Source organism: Ambystoma mexicanum, chromosome 12, assembly GCF_040938575.1.
Source record: "Ambystoma mexicanum isolate Mex_15411 chromosome 12, UKY_AmexF1_1, whole genome shotgun sequence".
Classification (NCBI taxonomy): domain Eukaryota; kingdom Metazoa; phylum Chordata; class Amphibia; order Caudata; family Ambystomatidae; genus Ambystoma; species Ambystoma mexicanum.
Genome location: NC_090936.1, coordinates 574,606,010 through 574,625,751, shown reverse-complemented (window position 1 = coordinate 574,625,751; position 19,742 = coordinate 574,606,010). Strand labels below are relative to the sequence as shown.

Sequence of the window (19,742 nt, the reverse complement as noted above, 5' to 3'; positions counted from 1 at the left end):
TATTTTGGTGTAGCCCTTAGAAATGGACAGCAGAATAAAAAAACAACGTTAATATCATTTTGCTAAATCACCCAAATTATGGCTTCACCCGGCTTGTTCTCGTTTATTCCACTTCTTCATAAAGGCAGTCCAAAATAATTTTGCACAAATTAATACAAATGTCATACATTTTGAATTTGTGGTGAAGTGATTTGTTTCACATCACATGGTCATGTACTTTGATCTAATGATACCTCATGGTATGTTTGTGTGAGGTAATGGGTATATAGACGTGTGTCCATGTTCAGAGCCCACCCGCTGAAACACAGGTGCTATGATATTTTTTGTTTAAATAGACATATTGGTACATTCCAGGTCAGATCATAGTGCCGAGGCAAACCTGGTATCCCCCGTTACTCCTGTTTGTTGTTGTTTTTGCACGGCATTTGTCCATGGGATTATACATCCAATCAAATAAGGGACACCATTCCATTCTGACACAGTTTTATGCATTGGAGACATCCTAATTGTCGACTGTGACTGCTGAAAGAATTGAGTGTGCCATTAATGTGGTAAACGCTGTTTAGATCATGGCAGCTGACAAAACTCGTAGCTATGATGAGAAATATGTACTGAGTTTTCTCATGAAAAGGCTTTCCGGTATACACAGGAAGGATATGTACCTGACCAACAGTATGATGGGGCACAGAGACAACAGAAAAAGAGTGTAAGGTTTACCAACACATCATACAACTCACATAGCTCTGATGATGACACGCTGGCAAATGATCCTAATGCAAGACAACAGAGACAGGGCTTTGGCCGTGGCAATTCATACAGACGCAGGTCACAGAACTCTCACCAGTTTCAACGGGGCAGAGGCCCATCTGCTGTTTTTTTTAGATCAGGACATGCAGAATTGGGATTACGAACCCCGAGTGACCAGGAGCAGCAGAGCTTATTGATCAATTTGTCTGCTTATAGGCCATCCGATTTTGAAATGTCAGTGTTGGAAAAAGGGTTTGGATTTGTCCCGACTGTTCCTTATGACGTGTTTAGCTCTAGGTTACAAATAGAAGGACTGTTCAGGAAGATCCATCTGAAGCAGTTTTTCAAAGACAACCCGTTTGAGATTGAACAAACCAACAGTGGCCTACACAATCGATCCAGTTTCTGCCCTCCAGTCACCAGTTACAGTCCTGAATCCATTGTATTTGAAAAGAGGGTATTGTCCGACCTGGAACATCTGGAACAAACCCCATTTGTCCAATGCATTCCAGAATTGTTCGGTTGCACAGAAAAAGGCTTTTGAGTCACTTAAAAAAAACAAATCCATAGTGATTCGTATTGCGGACAAAGGCGGTGCGATTGTTCTTTTGAACCGCTCGGATTATATTGACGAATGTCAAAGACAATTGTTGGATACCACGTTTTATAAACTTGTGCAACAAGATCTTACTTCATGGTTGAAGGCCCTAATACTGAATAAAGTTGAGAAGGCTAAAGATAGACGCTGGATAACTCGTAAGGAAGCGGATTATTTAGTGAAACAGGATCCGAGTATTCCTTTGTTCTACATATTACCCAAGGTCCATAAGACATTAACGAACCCTCCTGGGAGACCGATAGTGTCTGGTACAAACTCTTTATTGGAACCTCTAGCTAAATTTGCTGATTCTTTTTTGAAAAGTTTTGTGAGCAAGATGCCTTTGTATATTCAAGACTCTATGGCAGTTATCAACTTGATTGAGAACTTTCATTTCGATCCGGGTGAAGACATCTTAGTGACAATGGATATTGTCTCTCTGTGCACCAAAATCCCACAAACTGCCACATTAGACGTTATAGAAGAACTTACTGACTAAACGCGTCCCGGGCATGACACCCAATTCATTCATCATGTGGTGTACCATGCTTGCTCTCACTGAAAATTACTTTCAGTTCAACTGACAGTTTTTCCAACAGATCCATGGGACTGCGATGGGGTCGGCTGTGGCCCTGTCTTTGGCTAATTTGTACGTTGACTTTTTTGAACACACAAGTATTTACAGTGATAACAGTTGCAAGCCACACATCACCGTGTGGAAGAGGCACATCGATGACGTGCTGCTGGTGTGGCATGGAGATGAAATTACGCTACTGGCATTTTTTCAATGGTTGAACGGGATGAATCCTTTTCTAAAATTCACTTTGAATTATCACAAAGAACAGATAGATTTTTTAGATCTTACTATTGTTTTGAATTGTTTGACCAAGAGTTTCCCTTCTGAGGTATGATAGTTTTCATCCCAAGTCCATAAGGGATAACTTACCGTTCGGCCAATTTTTGAGGCTTAAGCGTAACAGTAGCAGTAGGGATGTGTTTTTGTCGGAAGCAGCCTCATCGAGTCACAATCTTATTCAGTGCGGCTATACTAAAAAGATTGTGAAACGATCACTAAAAAGGAGCATCCAATAACCATCTGGAGGCTTTGTTGGAATACAGGCCAAAACCCATACCTGCCAGGTAGGATACATTAGTATTTGTGAGCACCTTTAATCACCTGTCCAATCAGGTGGTTAAGATTGTGAAGAAGCACTGGCACATTTTAGCCAAGGCCAAAATACCCATCGATATACCTCGTTGTGCCTTTAAACACGGACACAATATTAAAGAGCTGGTGAGTAGGAATGATGTGAGTGACAGGCGCAATGTCCAGACCACCATTACGGAGCAAGGGGGTCTGGCAAAACTCAAAGGACATGCACCTTGTGGGACATGTGTTTGTTGTCAATTTACTAATAGGACCACTGAGGTAGACATCGGGTTACCGAGACCATGGGAACGGAAAATGTTCTCTAATTGCAACTCGATCGATGAATGTAGTGTATGCTACATGGTGTCCCTGCCCCAAATTATACATTGGGAAGACGGGACGAAAGATCAAGATCTATTTAAGTGAACATAGGAGTTGCATTAGGAACAGAGTCCTAACGACCCCTATGGTTGGACATTTCATTATGCATGACCATAGTTGTAATGACCTGAGGTGGACTGTTCTAAAAAAGATACCGACAACAAACAACAACTCAGCTGATAAGCACATTTTGTCAAGAGAAAAGATGACTTATCTTTCTGAGTAAGAGTCATCTTCTGGGTCTTTATGAACATATGGACTGGAATATATAGTACCAGGCCCCTTCTTGATTGGTATGAGGCCCTTAGAGGGCCCCGGTCCAGGGATCTTCTGTTTATGTACCCAGCATTTATATCTTGCTATGTGTTGGCTAATGCATATTTTATTTAGCCTTTTTGCCATCGGATAGTGCTGCTGGATAATTAATAGATGATGTTGCTTGCAACAGGCATGTCCGTGCCGGCATGTAGGCACAGTGTCTTTCTTAGTGCGAGGCGGCGACTGAAAGTTGTGACAACGTGATGACGGTGTGGGCATCACGCGTTTGGTTTTGCATCATGTGCAACACCGCTACATAAGGTAGCCATGGAATGTTTAGACAACGTGATGACGTTGGTATCACGTGTTCGGTGTCTTACAATGCGGTACACTGCTATTACGTCATGACGTGGGAGTATCACGTGAGGAGTATATGTTTTGAACAGGCGCGCACTTTGTCTCTGGAAACACATCCGGCCTTGCGGAGTCGCGTCCGAATCGGCTGCGGTAAGTGTTTCTACGAGATGTACTGTCTTGTGGTGCACTAGTTTGCCAGGGTGATTTGCATCATTATGATGGGCAGCGACACTAGCACGAGCTGTGCCGCGGGTTTACAGATCATTAACAAAGTGAGACTACAGTCTGTGTTTATGTCTTTGGCTGGGCCTGATAGTTTGGTCCGTTGTTTTTGTTGTTTGTATGACAGATATACAATGGTGCCATTAATCGGAACTAGATCAGCTGGTGCAATCGTCTTTCTTCATATGCGAACCTTGATTGAAAAAGGCAGAGTCGAAGTATTATTCCAGGATGGTTGTGAAGTTGTTTGGAATATAAGGTCAGTAGCAATCCCGCCCTTGATGTAGTGGCTCCTCTATTTGACTATAGGCAGCAGGTGTTAGTAATTTGGGTTACACATTGGACACTGAGTAATGGGTTTCGCAAATCCTCCTCCTCCTCCTCCTCCTCCTCCTCCTCCTCTCTCCCCTTGTTTCCACAGCCTGACAAAGTGGTGTTTGACCACTGAGACGGTAACGTTTGACCATTGATTGGTCTCCAGACAAGAGACAGTAGATTTGTCCCGCTTTGGCTGTAGGGACGCGAGTACAGTGCTGTTAGACTAATTGGATTGGGCACGGAGGGTTGTCACTAGCGAGTTATGCCACTGGTGCTCTTGGTATTGCTATCCATGTGTTGCACGGTTTCCTGTGGTTACTCAGTCGTGCCTGTTTGCACACGCAGTATTTTTCTACCGGTGATCTCATTTCATTGCATGCGGCATCCAGAGAGGTGTCAGCTATTTTGTCCTAATGATTAGGTGGACATGAAACCAGGCAGTCGCTCTGATTATAGAAATGGAGCAATGCTTTGTCTCATTCACCATGTCACACTACGCAGTAGGAAGCCTGGATGGAAGGTTGTAATTGCGGATGTCTTGGTGTCTGACACAGTGTCTGAAGGTGGTGGTGTTTTTCAATGGATTTAACCAATTGAGATGGTTTTCGTGTCACTGCATGTGGTAGTCACATGTGACATCCTTATTTGATGAGGATGAGGGAGGGCGTCTATTGCCCCTCATTACACGTCGCTTATTTATTCAGCTGCAGTGTTATGTCTCAGTCGGTATAATTATGTACACAGCCCGATTGAGTGTGTTTCTGTTTTCAATTATAGGTGAGTCTCTGATGTTGTCTACACGTCTGTGCGTCCATATGCCTTTCCGTGAAAATCCCAGACCTACTGTAACGCTCACCTGATTCCCACGGAGGCGCGGGTCTTGGCAGGAAGGTGGCTGTAACACGAAACTTGATGTGCAGGATTCGGTTGGCTTCTGGGGTCGAACCTCTCCGCACTGTGTGTCGGACTCGAAGGGTGAGGTTTCTGCAGGTGAAATAATATGGGGGTTAAAGGTCTGGGTTGTGAATGTCCCTATCTCTCTCCTCCCAGCCTGACTGTTGAGCCCCCCCTCCCAGGTCAACGTGCTCACCTTAGATAGGTGAATGCTGGGCTCAACATCTGCATCTAGTGCAGGGTGCCGTTGCCAGTTCCTTCACTGGTGAAACGTTGGCCTCTTGACTTCAGAGGATGGGTACCGTCGTTGTCTGCACGACCGGTAAGTTTCTGGACACCTTTAGTCTTTATAGTCTTTTTATGCGTGGCGGTGAAGCGCCTGGAATTGCGTAAGTATGGCAAGCGCTCTTACTGTCTCTTTCTTTGTCTTTGCAGGCGACGATGCAGAATGAAGAAATCCGGAATTCGCCGCGTGCCGGTAAGTGTAACACTGCTGTTGTCTATGAAGATGCAGCGTGAAGAATCCGGAATGCACAGCGTGCCGGTAAGTAGAATAATGCTGTTTATCTTTGCAGGTGAAGATGCAGCGTGAAGAAGCCGGAATGCACAGCGTGCCAGTAAGTATGATAATGCTGTTTATCTTTGCAGGTGAAGATGCAGCATGAAGAAGCCGGAATGCACAGCGTGCCAGTAAGTATGATAATGCTGTTTATCTTTGCCGGCGAAGGTGCAGCGTGAGACACGGCCGCTGCCGATGGATCAGGTAAGTAAGCACTGCGTGTTAAAGTTTGTTCTGCTAACCTGTTGTTTCTGGTCTTTTGCAGGTGCTGATGTTGATCGGGTACAGGAATGGTAAGTATAATCCTTGCAGGTTCAGGATCCAAAGAAGAAAGGCTGGAACAGACTCGGTGAGCGTTCTTCTGCAGATGCAGAATAACGCGAAGCACGTTTCATCAATCGGGTGTGGTTTAAATAGCCTAGGAGTGATGAGGCGTCTCCTTCCAAGGCCCCGCCTAGGTAAGAAAAGAGTTCCTGCTTCCAGAAGAGTTCCAGTGCTGTATCCAGGGAGTGGAGCTGCCCCACCCAGGTAAGAAAGTAGTCCCAGTTCACCGAGGACTTCTAAGAGTCTGGTAAGTAAGCAGCATGGTCTGCCGCAGGTAAGTCCACCCAAGCACCTTCACACCAATGATGAGCCCGGCGCTTCCAGTGCCGGGACCGATGCTTCTGATGAGCCTGGTGCCACCGGCGCCAGGACAAGGTACAAAAGGTCCCTGTGGGGACCGGCTGGTGCCTAGGATCAGGGTTAGGGGCCTGCTTCCAAGGACGTTGGGCTGGTCCGGACTCCTTGGAAGCAGTGATCATGACAGTATCCCCCTCAAGGCCCCTCCTAAGTGTGTCTTTCCCGGGGGCTTTGGCTTGTCAGGGTGATTCAGATGGAATCTCTTGACCAGACGAGGTGCGTGGACATGTTCTGAGGGTTCCCAAGACCTTTCCTGGGGACCGTATCCTTTCCAATCAACCAAATAGTATAATTTAGACCTGGAAATTTTGGAGTCTAGGATGTTCTTCACTTCGAATTAGAGTTCTCCGTTTACCAAAACGGGTTCTGGGAGTTCAGTCAATCGGGTTTCTGGTTGTACTGGTTTTAATAAGGAGACATGGAATACTGGATGTATTTTCATATGCGTAGGTAATTCCAATTTTGCAGCCACCGGATTAATTATGGCAGATATGAGGTAGGGCCCAAGGTATCTCGGGATGAAAGTGCGGGGTCCTTTTAAAGGCAGGTGCTTAGTGGATAACCAGACTTGATCTCCTACAGCGTAGTGAGGGGCCTCTTTACGGTGCCGATCGGCTGCCGTTTTGAATTGAGCTTTAGTTCTTTGCAGATGGGCCGTGGCTTCCTTAAAGGCACAGGTGATCTCCGAATGCAAGTGATGCACAGCAGGTGCTTCAATTTCTTGGGGAGGATCCAGGTTGGAGGTTCTAGGATGGTGTCCATATAATAGGAAAAAAGGAGTCTTCCCGGTTCCAGAATGAGTCGAATTGTTGTAAGCGTATTCAGTGATCCAAAGAATGTCCTTCCAGGGTTTTTCTGTTTGTTGGAGCATGCAGCATAGATATTGTTCTAATGTCTGGTTGTCCTTTCGGTTTGTCCGTCAGTTTGGGGATGGTGACTGGTCGAAAGTCTTACATCAACTTGGGCTAGACGACAGCAACTGCGCCAGAAGTGGGAGATGAATTGACTTCCCCTATCGGAGACTAAAACCGAAGGAAAACCGTGTAAGCGAACGATGTTTGCCAAGAATTCCCGGGCCAATACTGAGGCTGAAGGCAGACCCTTCAAGGGTATGAAGTGAGCCATTTTCGAGAATAGATCCACGACTACTAAGATGGTAGTATATCCCAAGCATGGAGGTAAGTCTGTGATAAAATCCATGGACAGGGTATGCCATGGACAGGGAGGAATGTCAAGTGGCTGTAATAGGCCGGCTGGTTTTTGCCTTTGACTTTTATTCTGGGCACACACACCGCAGGAGATTACAAAGTCTCTAATATCCCTTTTCCACGATGGCCACCAGAAATGTCTTTTAATCTTTTCCATGGTTTTGGTAATGCCAGGGTGCCCCTCCATTAGAGAATCATGATAACCGGAGATTACTTGTTTTTGTAGTTTCTCACAGGGCAAGTGCAATCGTCCTCGGAAATATGGTAGGTCTTGATCTACTGAGAATTCTTTTCCCTTTAATTGCCAGTCCTGCAAATCGGTTGGAGTTAGGAGCGATTTCACCGTGGTCTTGATGTCTTCAAAAGATTGAGTGCTGACCAAACCCAAAATCCTTTGTTCTGGGATTATGGGTATTGGATCTGGATTGATCAAATGTTCATCTACTCCCATCCGGGAAAGGGCATCCGCCTTTCCGTTCTTACTACCTGGTCGATAAGTAATTATAAAGTCAAATTCTGCTAGGAACAGAGCCCAGCGAAGCTGTCTGGAAGACTGAGCTTTGGCTGTCTTTAGATATTGTAAATTGCGGTGGTCAGTCATTACGGTGACTGTGTGTCTGGCTCCAAGAAGATAATGCCGCCAGGCTTTAAAGGCCGATCTGATGGCCAAAAGTTCCTTGTCTGTAATTGAATAGTTGATCTCAGGAGGCGAAAACTTGCGGTACCAAAAGGCAACCGGATGTAGTTGGTTTGTGACCGAATCTCTTTGTGATAACACTGCTCCCATAGCAAGACTAGAAGCATCCGTTTCCATGATGTAAGGAAGTTCTGGGCGAGGATGTTTTAAAACAGGTGCAGAAATGAATTTAGCTTTTAAGTCTTGAAAAGCTTGTTCCGCTTCAGAAGACCACTCAAAACGTTTGTTCTTTTTCAACAGAGCGGTGATGGGCTGGACTATCCGGGAAAATTCAGGAATGAATCTGCGGTAAAAGTTAGCGAATCCTAACATGCTTTGAACTCCTTTTACAGAGGTTGGTGATGGCCATTTGATAATTGCATCAACTTTCTTTGAATCCATATGGACTCCGTTAGGTGACAATATGAATCCCAGGAACTCGACTTCCGTTGCGTTGAAAACGCATTTCTCAAGCTAAGCAAAAAGACTATGTTGACGCAATCTCTCGAGAACCTTTTTAACGTGTCTCTGATGTTCTTCTTCAGATGATGAATATACGAGGATGTCGTCAATGTAGACAACTACACACACGTCAATGAGCTCTCTAAGGACATCGTTCATAAAATATTGGAAAGCAGCAGGAGCATTACACAGTCCAAAGGGCATCACTTGATATTCGAATAGCCCGTACTTGGTGCGGAAGGCCGTTTTCCATTCATCGCCCTCTTTGATCCGTACCAAGTGGTAGGCTCCTCTGAGATCCAGCTTTGTGTATATACATGCATCTTTGACTTGGTCCAGGAGTTCAGGGATCAAAGGTAACGGGTATCTGTTTTTAACAGTGATCTGATTCAGGGCGCGGTAATCTATGCAAGTCCTAAGGGCTCCTTCCTTTTTCGGAACGAAGAACAAAGCCGATGAAGCTGGAGATTTTGAAGGACGGATAAACCCGTTAGCTAGGTATTGGTCCAGGTACTGTCTGAGGTGAAGGTTCTCTGGCTCGGTGAGGGCATAGATCCTGCTGCAAGGAGGAGTTGTTCCAAGTATCAGATCTATTTGACAGTCGTAAGACCTATGAGGAGGTAGGGTGTTAGCTTGATCCTTCTGGAAGACGTCTTGGAACTCCTGGTATTCGGGAGGTAATTTCAGTATCTCCTCAGAAGAGATCGCCGCTAGTGAAACATCAGGTCGAGGATAACAAGTGGTAGAACACTCTGGAAACTGAACCGTCTTTGCTCGCCAATCAATCTGAGGATTGTGCTTCTCTAACCAAGGGATTCCCAGAATGATCTGGAACTGAGGGGCCTTGATTACATCGAACACTATTCTCTCCCGGTGTCCATTGTGACTCAACGTCACTTCTTGGGTGGCATGCGTTACTGGTCCGGAGGCTATCTCCGTGCCATCCACAGTAGTGATGACGTCTTTTACTGCCTTAGGGAGATGGGGTAGATTCATCCTTGATACCATTTCACGGTCCACATAGTTACCGATTGCTCCGCTGTTAATGTAAGCTTCAATTGCATGTAAACGATCCGGACATTCAGGACTAATGAGGACCATGGGTATCACGAAATGCGAGGTCACGGGACAGATCTTAACGCTCGGCAAGAGGACCTCTACTCTTGTCGGGCGAGGTGGTTTCCCTGCTCAGAATTTGTGGTACAGGTATCCGCGGCTCCTACAGTCTTCTTAGCTGGTTTCACGGGACAGTCCCGAAGAAAGTGTCCTGAATTACCGCAATAGAGGCATAATTGCAGCTGCCTTCTTCTTTCCCGCTCTTTCTGGGTTAAAGGTCCTCTCATGCCCCCTATTTGCATGGGTTCCACAGTGTCAGCTCCCTTATTTGAGGTCTGTGGTTTAGAAAACACTCGGGTATCAAATCTGGAACGATCTGCCTTCCTGTTCTGTAGTCTATGGTCCAGTTGGACAACTAAGTCAATATAGTCCGAACATTCTTGTGGAGGATTCACAACTTGCGCTAGCACATCCTTGAGCTCTCCACGCAGGCCTCTGTAGAAAAGCGTTATTCTCTTGTCCTCGGGCCATTGTGTTTCCACTATGAGTCTATTGAAAGAGGCTATATAAGTCAAGAGGTCTTGGTTACCCTGTCGTAATGAGAGAAGTTCATTGTCCAAGGCCTGCCCTTGTGCATGTCTTGCGAACAGTTTCTCCATGCTGGACTGGAAGGCTTGAAAATCGTGTAAAACCGGATCATCCTGGGTGACTAAAGGGATCGACCAATCTGCAGCGCTGCCACTGAGATAAGAAAGCACGAAAGCCACCTTGTCCTGGTCTGTTGGGAATGCAGCTGGTCGACATAAGAAGGGCAGGCGGCACTGGTTGATGAACACTGCGAATTTCTTTGGATCACCAGCAAAGCGTTCGGGCGGAGCCAAGGGCACATTACCGGGCAGATTGATTTGCACTGGATTTGAAGCTGATGCAGAAGGATAACTCCCTCCTGGAACGGGCAAAGGTGTCTGTCCTGCCTGCGTTTGTAACAACTGCCTAGCAAGGTCCTCTGTTCGCTCCTTAGAAATTATCAGTTCTCTTCTTAGAGAGCTCGTTTCCTGGCGAGCTGCATGTACTTCTGCTCTTAATTCCCCAAGCAACTGGGCTAGTTGATCAGTATCTGAGGTTTCCATTGCGCCTGGGTAGGAGTTTTGTGGTGGGCTTCGCGTTCTGTAACGCTCACCTGATTCCCACGGAGGAAGGTGTCTGTAACACGAAACGTGATGTGCAGGATTCGGTTGGCTTCTGGGGTCGAACCTCTCCGCACTGTGTGTCGGACTCGAAGGGTGAGGTTTCTGCAGGTGAAATAATATGGGGGTTAAAGGTCTGTGTTGTGAATGTCCCTATCTCTCTCCTCCCAGCCTGACTGTTGAGCCCCCCTCCCAGGTCAACGTGCTCACCTTAGATAGGTGAATGCTGGGCTCTCCATCGCGTCTAGTGCAGGGTGCCGTTGCCAGTTCCTTCACTGGTGAAACGTTGGCCTCTTGACTTCAGAGGATGGGTACCGTCGTTGTCTGCACGACCGGTAAGTTTCTGGACACCTTATAGTCTTTTTATGCGTGGCGGTGAAGCGCCTGGAATTGCGTAAGTATGGCAAGCGCTCTTACTGTCTCTTTCTTTGTCTTTGCAGGCGACGATGCAGAATGAAGAAATCCGGAATTCGCTGTGTGCCGGTAAGTGTAACACTGCTGTTGTCTATGAAGATGCAGCGTGAAGAATCCGGAATGCACAGCGTGCCGGTAAGTAGAATAATGCTGTTTATCTTTGCAGGTGAAGATGCAGCGTGAAGAAGCCGGAATGCACAGCGTGCCAGTAAGTATGATAATGCTGTTTATCTTTGCAGGTGAAGATGCAGCGTGAAGAAGCCGGAATGCACAGCGTGCCAGTGAGTATGGAAATGCTGTTTATCTTTGCCGGCGAAGGTGCAGCGTGAGACACGGCCGCTGCCGATGGATCAGGTAAGTAAGCACTCCGTGTTAAAGTTCGTTCTGCTAACCTGTTGTTTCTGGTCTTTTGCAGGTGCTGATGTTGATCGGGTACAGGAATGGTAAGTATAATCCTTGCAGGTTCAGGATCCAAAGAAGAAAGGCTGGAACAGACTCGGTGAGCGTTCTGCTGCAGATGCAGAATAACGCGAAGCACGTTTCATCAATCGGGTGTGGTTTAAATAGCCTAGGAGTGATGAGGCGTCTCCTTCCACGGCCCCGCCTAGGTAAGAAAAGAGTCCCTGCTTCCAGAAGAGTTCCAGTGCTGTATCCAGGGAGTGGAGCTGCCCCACCCAGGTAAGAAAGTAGTCCCAGTTCACCGAGGACTTCTAAGAGTCTGGTAAGTAAGCAGCATGGTCTGCCGCAGGTAAGTCCACCCAAGCACCTTCACACCAATGATGAGCCCGGCGCTTCCAGTGCCGGGACCGATGCTTCTGATGAGCCTGGTGCCACCGGCGCCAGGACAAGGTCCAAAAGGTCCCTGTGGGGACCGGCTGGTGCCTAGGATCAGGGTTAGGGGCCTGCTTCCAAGGATGTTGGGCTGGTCCTGACTCCTTGGAAGCAGTGATCATGACACCTACGTACCCCTGAAGAATTTCCGCAAAACGAAAAATGCACGAAAAGAAACATGTTGGGTTGGGGAATCTGAATTTGTTGTAGGTTGTACTACGTACCAAGCAGTGAAACGCATTGATTTGACCAAATTAAATATTTGTGTTTTGTTTCTCTGTGAATATCTACCGTTCCTTACTTATAGGACAGTAGATTGTATTTTAGAGTGTGGTCTCTCTTTTTTAGACTGATGTTATTAGTGTATGAGACAAGAGTGATGTAAGGTTGTTTGGTTGTTCGTGTGAGAATGAGGTATGTCTGGAGTATGTTTTCAGGGATTGTGTGAGACTTATGTGTATGAGTAGATAGGTTAACCATCTTTCTCAACATTTTAGAGGTGTAATCGTTATGGCACTTTTGATGATTTTTAGAAGGAAATTGTTATAATAATTTGGTGTAATTTAGTACGAATTAATACAATTTTCATACATTTTGAATTTGAAGTGAATTGAATCGTTTCACATCACATGCACATGTACTTTGATCTAATGATACCTCATGGTATGTTTGTGTGAGGTAATGGTTGTATAGACATGTGTCCATGTTCAGAGCTCACCCACTGAAACACAGATACTATGATCTTTTTTGTTTAAATAGACATATTGGTACATTCCAGGTCAGATCATATTGCTGAGGTAAACCTGGTATCCCCTGTTACTCCTGTTTGGTGTAGTCCAAAATAGTCTGCCATATACCCAGGTCACACTATGCATGGGCATTCCTGATCCCGCTCACAAGCTTTTAGCCTTTTGGTTGCCAAGGAGAAAGTGATATATCCTAACTTTCCAGCAGCTTCGACAATGGACAAGGTTTTTCACACTTAACAGGTGCTGTCAATAAACATACACACATTTACATTGAGTTCCTTGGAAGGGCAAATTGTGCATCTTTCTTTCCACCCTTCCTAGAGAAGTGCAAAAACATTGCTCTTACCATGAGCTTGTAAAACTCATACTTGCAGTCACCCTGTCCCCAATTTCTACTGTCGATCCTTGGATTGCAAAGGTAATCCGGACTCCACAGGTACCAGGGTCGCCAAATGAGATCCTGGACGATTATGACAATTCCTGCAATGGCCACAGCAAGGCTCACCCAGTTCAGCAACCATGCGGAAACCCGCTACAGAGCAATGACAAAAGAATAATTAGGAGGTACAAAAATATGGAGTGAGCACTAGAATGCTAAAACAATGGATTATTTTTCTACATTTCTGTGAGCAGAGTTAAAGTTGGTTTATGTAATTTTATCTTTGCAAACTCGGATGCAAACAAAAAGGTCAATGGATATTTTAAAGATTCCACATTAATCCAAACCAGTACCCTGTGCTAAAATCTGTAGGCACAAGTTTCTAAAAAGCAAAAGAAAAGTCCACCAGTTTTGAGATACCACAGTAAGCCAAAGTGCAGACACTGGCCATCATAAGGACTCATGCAAAAAGTAAGACAGGTGAGGCTTTCTTATCCCGCAAAGGGAGCTCTTGCTAGCCTCGACTCCTAAACAGCCTAAGAGAGGAATATTAGACCAAGAGAGACCGTCAACTTAAAAGGCTAGATGGGGCGACCATTTTTCAAACGAGCTGGAAACAAACTCAAAGTGCCATGGGTTTTAAACCCACAGAGGAGTTTGGTCGGATCAGGCTAAGAAGGTTCACACAAGATAAGCAAATGCAATCACGTAAGAGAAGCGTTAGGAAGGGAGGAACAGGTTGAGAGAATTTCATGAGGGGGGGGCGTGGCGTGTGTGTCACATGCACACTAATGGTGAGGTTAGCATTTGATGTGTGCCTGTCAGGAACCAGCAAGAAAAGATGTAATATTTAAATCCTGACTGCGTGGCCCTCTTTCACCATACAAGATAAAGTCTTATATTAAGCCCAAATCAGAGTGCGGAAGCAAGCGATTTCTCAAAGCTGCGTTTGTCCTTAGCAGGATCTCTTGGCCAAGACACGAAGAGGTAGAGCGAGTAGGGTGGAATAGGGGATTGATTGAAACACTTACCCAACAGGTGGTAGCGCGCTTCTCCCCAATGATGCAGACTGCTCCAACCACAATGAACTAGAAAGAGAAAACAAAAGTGACAACCATTCAGATGCTAGCAAGTGATGAAAGAATAACTAGGAGGAAGGTACCAGTTACTTACCTGTAACCGTTGTTCTTCAGCATGGGTCTTGCATGGATTCACTTACTCATGAATTTTCCCAGTTGTCAGGCTGAGAATCCTTGGTAAAAAGAAAGCAGTTTTCGCTATTAATTGAAAACTGATAGTCTCGTCTATAAACAATCTTTGTCCTTTGGGCCATAATGCCACTAGCCAATGACACACGTCCTCCTAAACTCCACGCCTGGTGGCCATCCTCAGATTTGGTAGAGAATGTAAAATGGCAGTATGAACCAAGAAGAATCATAGAGGGGAGTGAGGGAGGGTTTGCATGTGAATCCATTCAAAACCCATGCTGGAGAACATGAGTTACAGGTAAGTAACTAGTACCTTCTCCAGCATGGGGTCTTGCATGGATTCACATGCTCATGAATAAGATTACACAGCAATACATATACACATTCACAGGAGGTGGCAAGGCTCACAGAAGCAAAACACTTACCCCTGGACAGACGCACCTCAAACAAACCGGTTGCGTAGCTCCGCTTGGCCAACCGGGGGACTCCTACATAGAATCCCTGTCGACATAGTTGAATCTCGTGAAGATGTGGGTAGACCTCCACATAGCAGCTCTGCAGATGTCGAGCAGGGGGAACACCAGAGAGAAACGCAGTCGTTGCTGAGATGGCTCTGGTGGAGTGGGCTCTGGCTGGCCTGGAAGAGGTCTGTTGGCGAGATGATGAGAGCATGATACAGCTGTAGAGCCACCTGGATATGGAATCCTTAGACAAGGTCTTCCCCTGTCCCACAGGTCCAAAATTGATGAACCGCTGGACATCTTCTGAAAATCTGTGCGTGCCACATAAAACCTCAAGGCAAGGGCAACGTCCAGCAACTGCAACGCCCTTTCAGCAGACACAGAAGGATTCGGAAATAAGACTGGCAGAACCAAAGGCTCATTGAGATGAAAACCCAAAAGGGACCTTTGGCATAAAGGTGAGCTGAGTCTGCAGCACCAGCTTTGTAGTATGGGTGCTTACAGGAGGGGGGTCTCGATCTCCCAGACTTGCCTGGCTGAGGTGATGGCTACCAGGAACGCAGTCTTCCAAGAAAGAAGCATCAGAGGAGCCTGATGCATCAGTTCAAATGGAGGCCCCATGAGTTTAGTTAAAACCACATTAAGTTCCCAAGCTGGGTGCAGGGGGCCTTCACCAGATTAAAGTCCTGAAGAGGTCCTTGTGAAACTCCTTGAGCCTGCGCGAAAACAGGGAGCGTTTGCCTGGTGCCCGGGCGTACCATGATATGGAAGCCAGGTGAACCTTGATTGGGGCGGTAGCCAGCCCAGCTTTGGCCAGCAAAAGCAGGTAGAGCAGGAGCTGTGGAGCCGTCACCCAAAGAGGCGTGATCTTCCGAGTCCTGCACCACACTGAAGCGCTTCCATTTGTGATTAACAAGTCAGCGTAGAGGAGGCTTGGCAGGTTTGGAAGAAGTGCCAGGGGCTGCACAGACCTATTCATTTCAACCGACCATGCCAGCACAGGCACCAGAACATGCATGGGAGAAGAATACTCCAAAGGAACGGTCACTCACTACACTGGAGCAAGTGTTTTGGGATAGAATCTTTCCCGCTCCCCAGTGCTAACATGTACCTGGATTAGGACAGCCTGCAGGGATCTCTGATGTGTCCAGTCCAGTCCTGTCCTGTCTGTTACTGCTGATTTGGAAGAGGAACCCCAGATAGGGGTAAAGGTAGGTGACCAAATGTTTTAATTTATGGTTGACCCAGGGGCTACACAATCTTGCATCAAGAAGTCGAGTTCCTCTCGTCAGGCAAAACGATGGACACACAGGGATTCTCTGGGGCCATCCTTTTGGTGCCTTACACAGGATCTACATATTAAGGTAGGTACATAAAATGAATCTGCTCTCGTATTGTGTACATACCCTGGTGAATCTCTTGGGCAGAGATCTCCTTTGTAAACTGCACCTAACAATTGCTTTCACAGAGGAAGGTATAGTATGCTCTACTCCAGGTTTGTAGTCGGTAAGTGAAGCAGCGCTTTTGCATGGATACTGTAGTGATAAGGGGGTTCCTGTACATTCAGCTTTGTTCCATCATGGAGTAATGGTTGTGTGGAGTTGGCTCCAGGGAATCAGATCAAACACATTGGATACTGATTGAATTTTTTTTTTTTTTCGGCCTGCTGAGTCGCAGGAGGAACCACCAGGCACCATTGGCACGATTCTCCTAGAAGCAGTAGTCAAGGACAGGGTGGTTCTTTGAGGCACTGATGAGGAAGGCAAAGAGTGGTGCACTATTTTGTGCATCGTGCCGACATTCTCGCTAAGAGATGTGTCCGACAAACAATTGTTCGAAGACACTTAAGACACAGGAAAGATGGATTTTGAGATTGGAGGTGCCTTGCCAGATAGTGATAGAGCAAAAGAAAGTAACACAGACCATGATCATTGTAGGAAATACATGGCCACATTGGAAGGAGGATTTGGAGAAGGTGCCGGATCATTTATGGACCAGAAATCCTCACAATGTGGGGCTGTTAAAAGAGTGTTGGAGCAGTTTGGATAAAATTGAAAGCAGTACCCCATTTCTAGAGAGGCTGATGAATGGATTTATGAGACCTAGATGGCATTGCTGAAGCAAGGCATAATACAACCTTCTGTGTCCCCATGCAACGCAGCCATCTACCCTGTGAAGACACTGAAGGGGTCCAGTTGGAGGATGGTCCAGGATGTGCACCCTCTGAATAACATTGTTGAAGTGGAGTTCCCGGTGGTACCGAATTCTGCTACAATTCTCTGTAATATGCCTACTGGGTCAACGCACTTCACAGTGATTGATTTAAAGAATGCATTTTTCTCGGTGCCCTTTCAACAGGATGATTCAGATGGATTTAGGGCATTTACACGTGTCGAGTACAGTAATCCAGTACATGGCCCATTTGCTAGTCTGTAGCACTTCAGAAAAGCAGTGTCGAGGAGATTCAATAACACTCCTTACCCTGCTTGCAGAGAAGGGGTACAAAGTGGACAAAGAAAAATTGCAGTACTGACAGAGGGAGTATATTTGCGGCAAGTGATATTGATGCAGGAAGGAAGGAAATGCCAGAGACCCACTGCAGATCAGAATACGTCCCAACCAGTGACAGTGAAACAAATGCAGCAGTTTTTGGGACCAACTATTGTAGATCATGGATCGTTGACTACTCTAGTTACATGAGGCCCTTCCGCAGGGACTTGAGGGCGTGCAGAAGGTGAAGAGTCCGATAGAATGGTCTGAAGAGATGGTGAAATGCTTTGGGGAACTCAAGGCTGCGATCAGTAATGCTCTGGTCTTGACAATCCTGAATTACAAGAAACCATTTTAGCTATTTTCTCATTCATTCAAATGGGTAAGTGATGACAGCAGTCCTGTCCTAGAAAACATTACTATGCAATAAACATTTAGCGTGCTACAGTGGACTCCTAGACCCAGTGATGCAAGGACAATTTTCTTGTGAACAGGCTTCATCGGCAGTCGCTTTTGCGATTCAAAAGTCTTCAACCATTATTATGGGTTGCCCGGTGATATTGCATGTGGAGCATGCAGTCTTTGTGATCTTGGAAAAGTCCAAGTTGACTTTGATGACCCAGAGAGTTTTGGGGTATGAGGTTATTCGATCAAATGCTTCCATACATCCAGTACGGTGTCACCTAGTCAATCCTGTGACATTTGTAGCCGAGCCATTGAAACCGGAGGGCATTGTCATGATTGTGAGGGAGGAGAGGAAGGGAGGATGAATGTTAAGAATGATGCCTTGGAGGAAGGTGAGGTACTCTTTGTTGATGGGTCTTCGAGAAATAATTAGGACACTGGTGAGGCATACGGGTGTGGCCATTGTGGATGGGGAATACCAGATCAGGATGAAGAAACGGTTGTCTTCACATTACTCTGTGCAAGTGGTGGAACTAGTGGCACTTGGAGGCACTGGAAAGGAGTATGGTGCAGAAAGTCACTATTTATTCTGACTCTGCATATGTAACCTCCACTGTACATTCAAGCTGGTCAAGGTGGCAGAGAAGAGGGTTTAGAAGATAGGATAGGACCCCTGTCCAGCATGGTGCACGGTTATCCAGATTAAGTGAAGTGCTAACACTGTCCACACAGGTAGAAATAGTTCAATGCACTGCGCATACTAACCGTACTGACCCAATAGCCCTTGGAAAGTATGCCACAGACAGAGCGGCAAAAGAAGCCACATATTTTCCATCTACAGATGCCCAGAAAATGGAAACCCTGTCCCAACAGGTACAGTTGCCAGCCCCGTACACTGTGGTCCCTTTGCTTCAGATTGTGTAGATGCAGGAGAGCACCTAAGGATGAAAAGGAGCTCTGGGCAAAGAGGGAATGTGCTCTCCCACCCACAGATTTGACATCGAGATAGAAGCTTACGGGAAAGGTAGCAATGCCTGGAGAGCTTCTTGCTGTGGCTCTAGAGCAACTACATTACCCATCGCACACCTCTCAGCGACAAATCGCAGAGGAGCTCCAGGAAGAATAGTTTATTCTAAACCTCCAAGAACAGGTAAGTAGATTTGTAGGGAACTGTATAGCTTGTAGGTAATTCAATCCTGGAAACACCATGAGGACAGTAACAGGAGTTTTTCCCACAGCATCAGATGCACACAAGTCAGCACAGACTCTTCGTGAGGAGTTTAGGGAATACCTTTGGGCTTTAACCAAGAGTGTCAGGCTTGTATCTTCACAGGTTGTGTCTTCTCATCACCAGTTGTGTGAAACCAAAGTGCGTCTCATCCACTAGTCCTCGAGGACTTGTCATCCAGGTGGCCAGGTGTAACAATCAGTCTCAATACTCTAGGAGTACCCCAGTAGTAAAGCTACCGCGTTTCACAGTCACAATTACAGAACTCAGAGTAACAACACAAATTACACTAACATGTACTCTTTGTCTTCTTTAAATGATGATTATAAGGCTCACCTCTCCTCCTCTCACCCTGCCCGAGAATCGGCAAAAAGAGAAGAAGTCAGGGAAACCCTCATGGGGAAAAAAACCCTGTCGTGCGGGAGAGTGGATATCAGCCGTGCGTAAGACTTTGGTTCCAGTTGGGAGTCCTACATCCAAACTTAAGGGGGATTGCCTCGTGATCTTAAGACGATCCTAAGAAAACTGCCAGTATGTTGTCGGAAGGAAGAATGAAATTGCTGATTCCAAAGGTCTCAGCGTTGTACGGCACACTGAATAGAATCCGTATAGTTTGCACTACTTGTTGGGAAATGTAGTCGCGATAGTATGCGTGTAATTGAACCTTGCGCAAATGACTCCTGTCATTGAGGGTTTGAAGAGGATGCTGGTAATGTACGGGCGAGGAGAGAGATATTGTTAGCGTGGCCTCTGAAGACAGTAGCAAAGGAAATCCATTCTCTGTGTCTGGGGCGGAGCCTGCTGGAACTTCTTGGTTTGGATA

At 46.1% G+C, this 19,742-nt stretch overlaps 1 protein-coding gene across 2 annotated transcripts in view; it reads right to left on the bottom strand.

The window, feature by feature from the left end:
* The window catches only part of LOC138513801 (transmembrane protein 176B-like), a 182,746-nt gene that overhangs the window by 8,753 nt on the left and 154,251 nt on the right, over window positions 1-19,742 (bottom strand). For both annotated transcript variants that reach the window (XM_069628901.1, XM_069628902.1), the window contains exons 4-5: window positions 14,159-14,215; window positions 13,095-13,280 (exon numbers count right to left, since the gene is read on the bottom strand). In XM_069628901.1, the coding sequence (XP_069485002.1) occupies window positions 13,095-13,280; window positions 14,159-14,215 (243 nt within the window). The remainder of the gene's footprint in view (window positions 1-13,094; window positions 13,281-14,158; window positions 14,216-19,742) is intronic.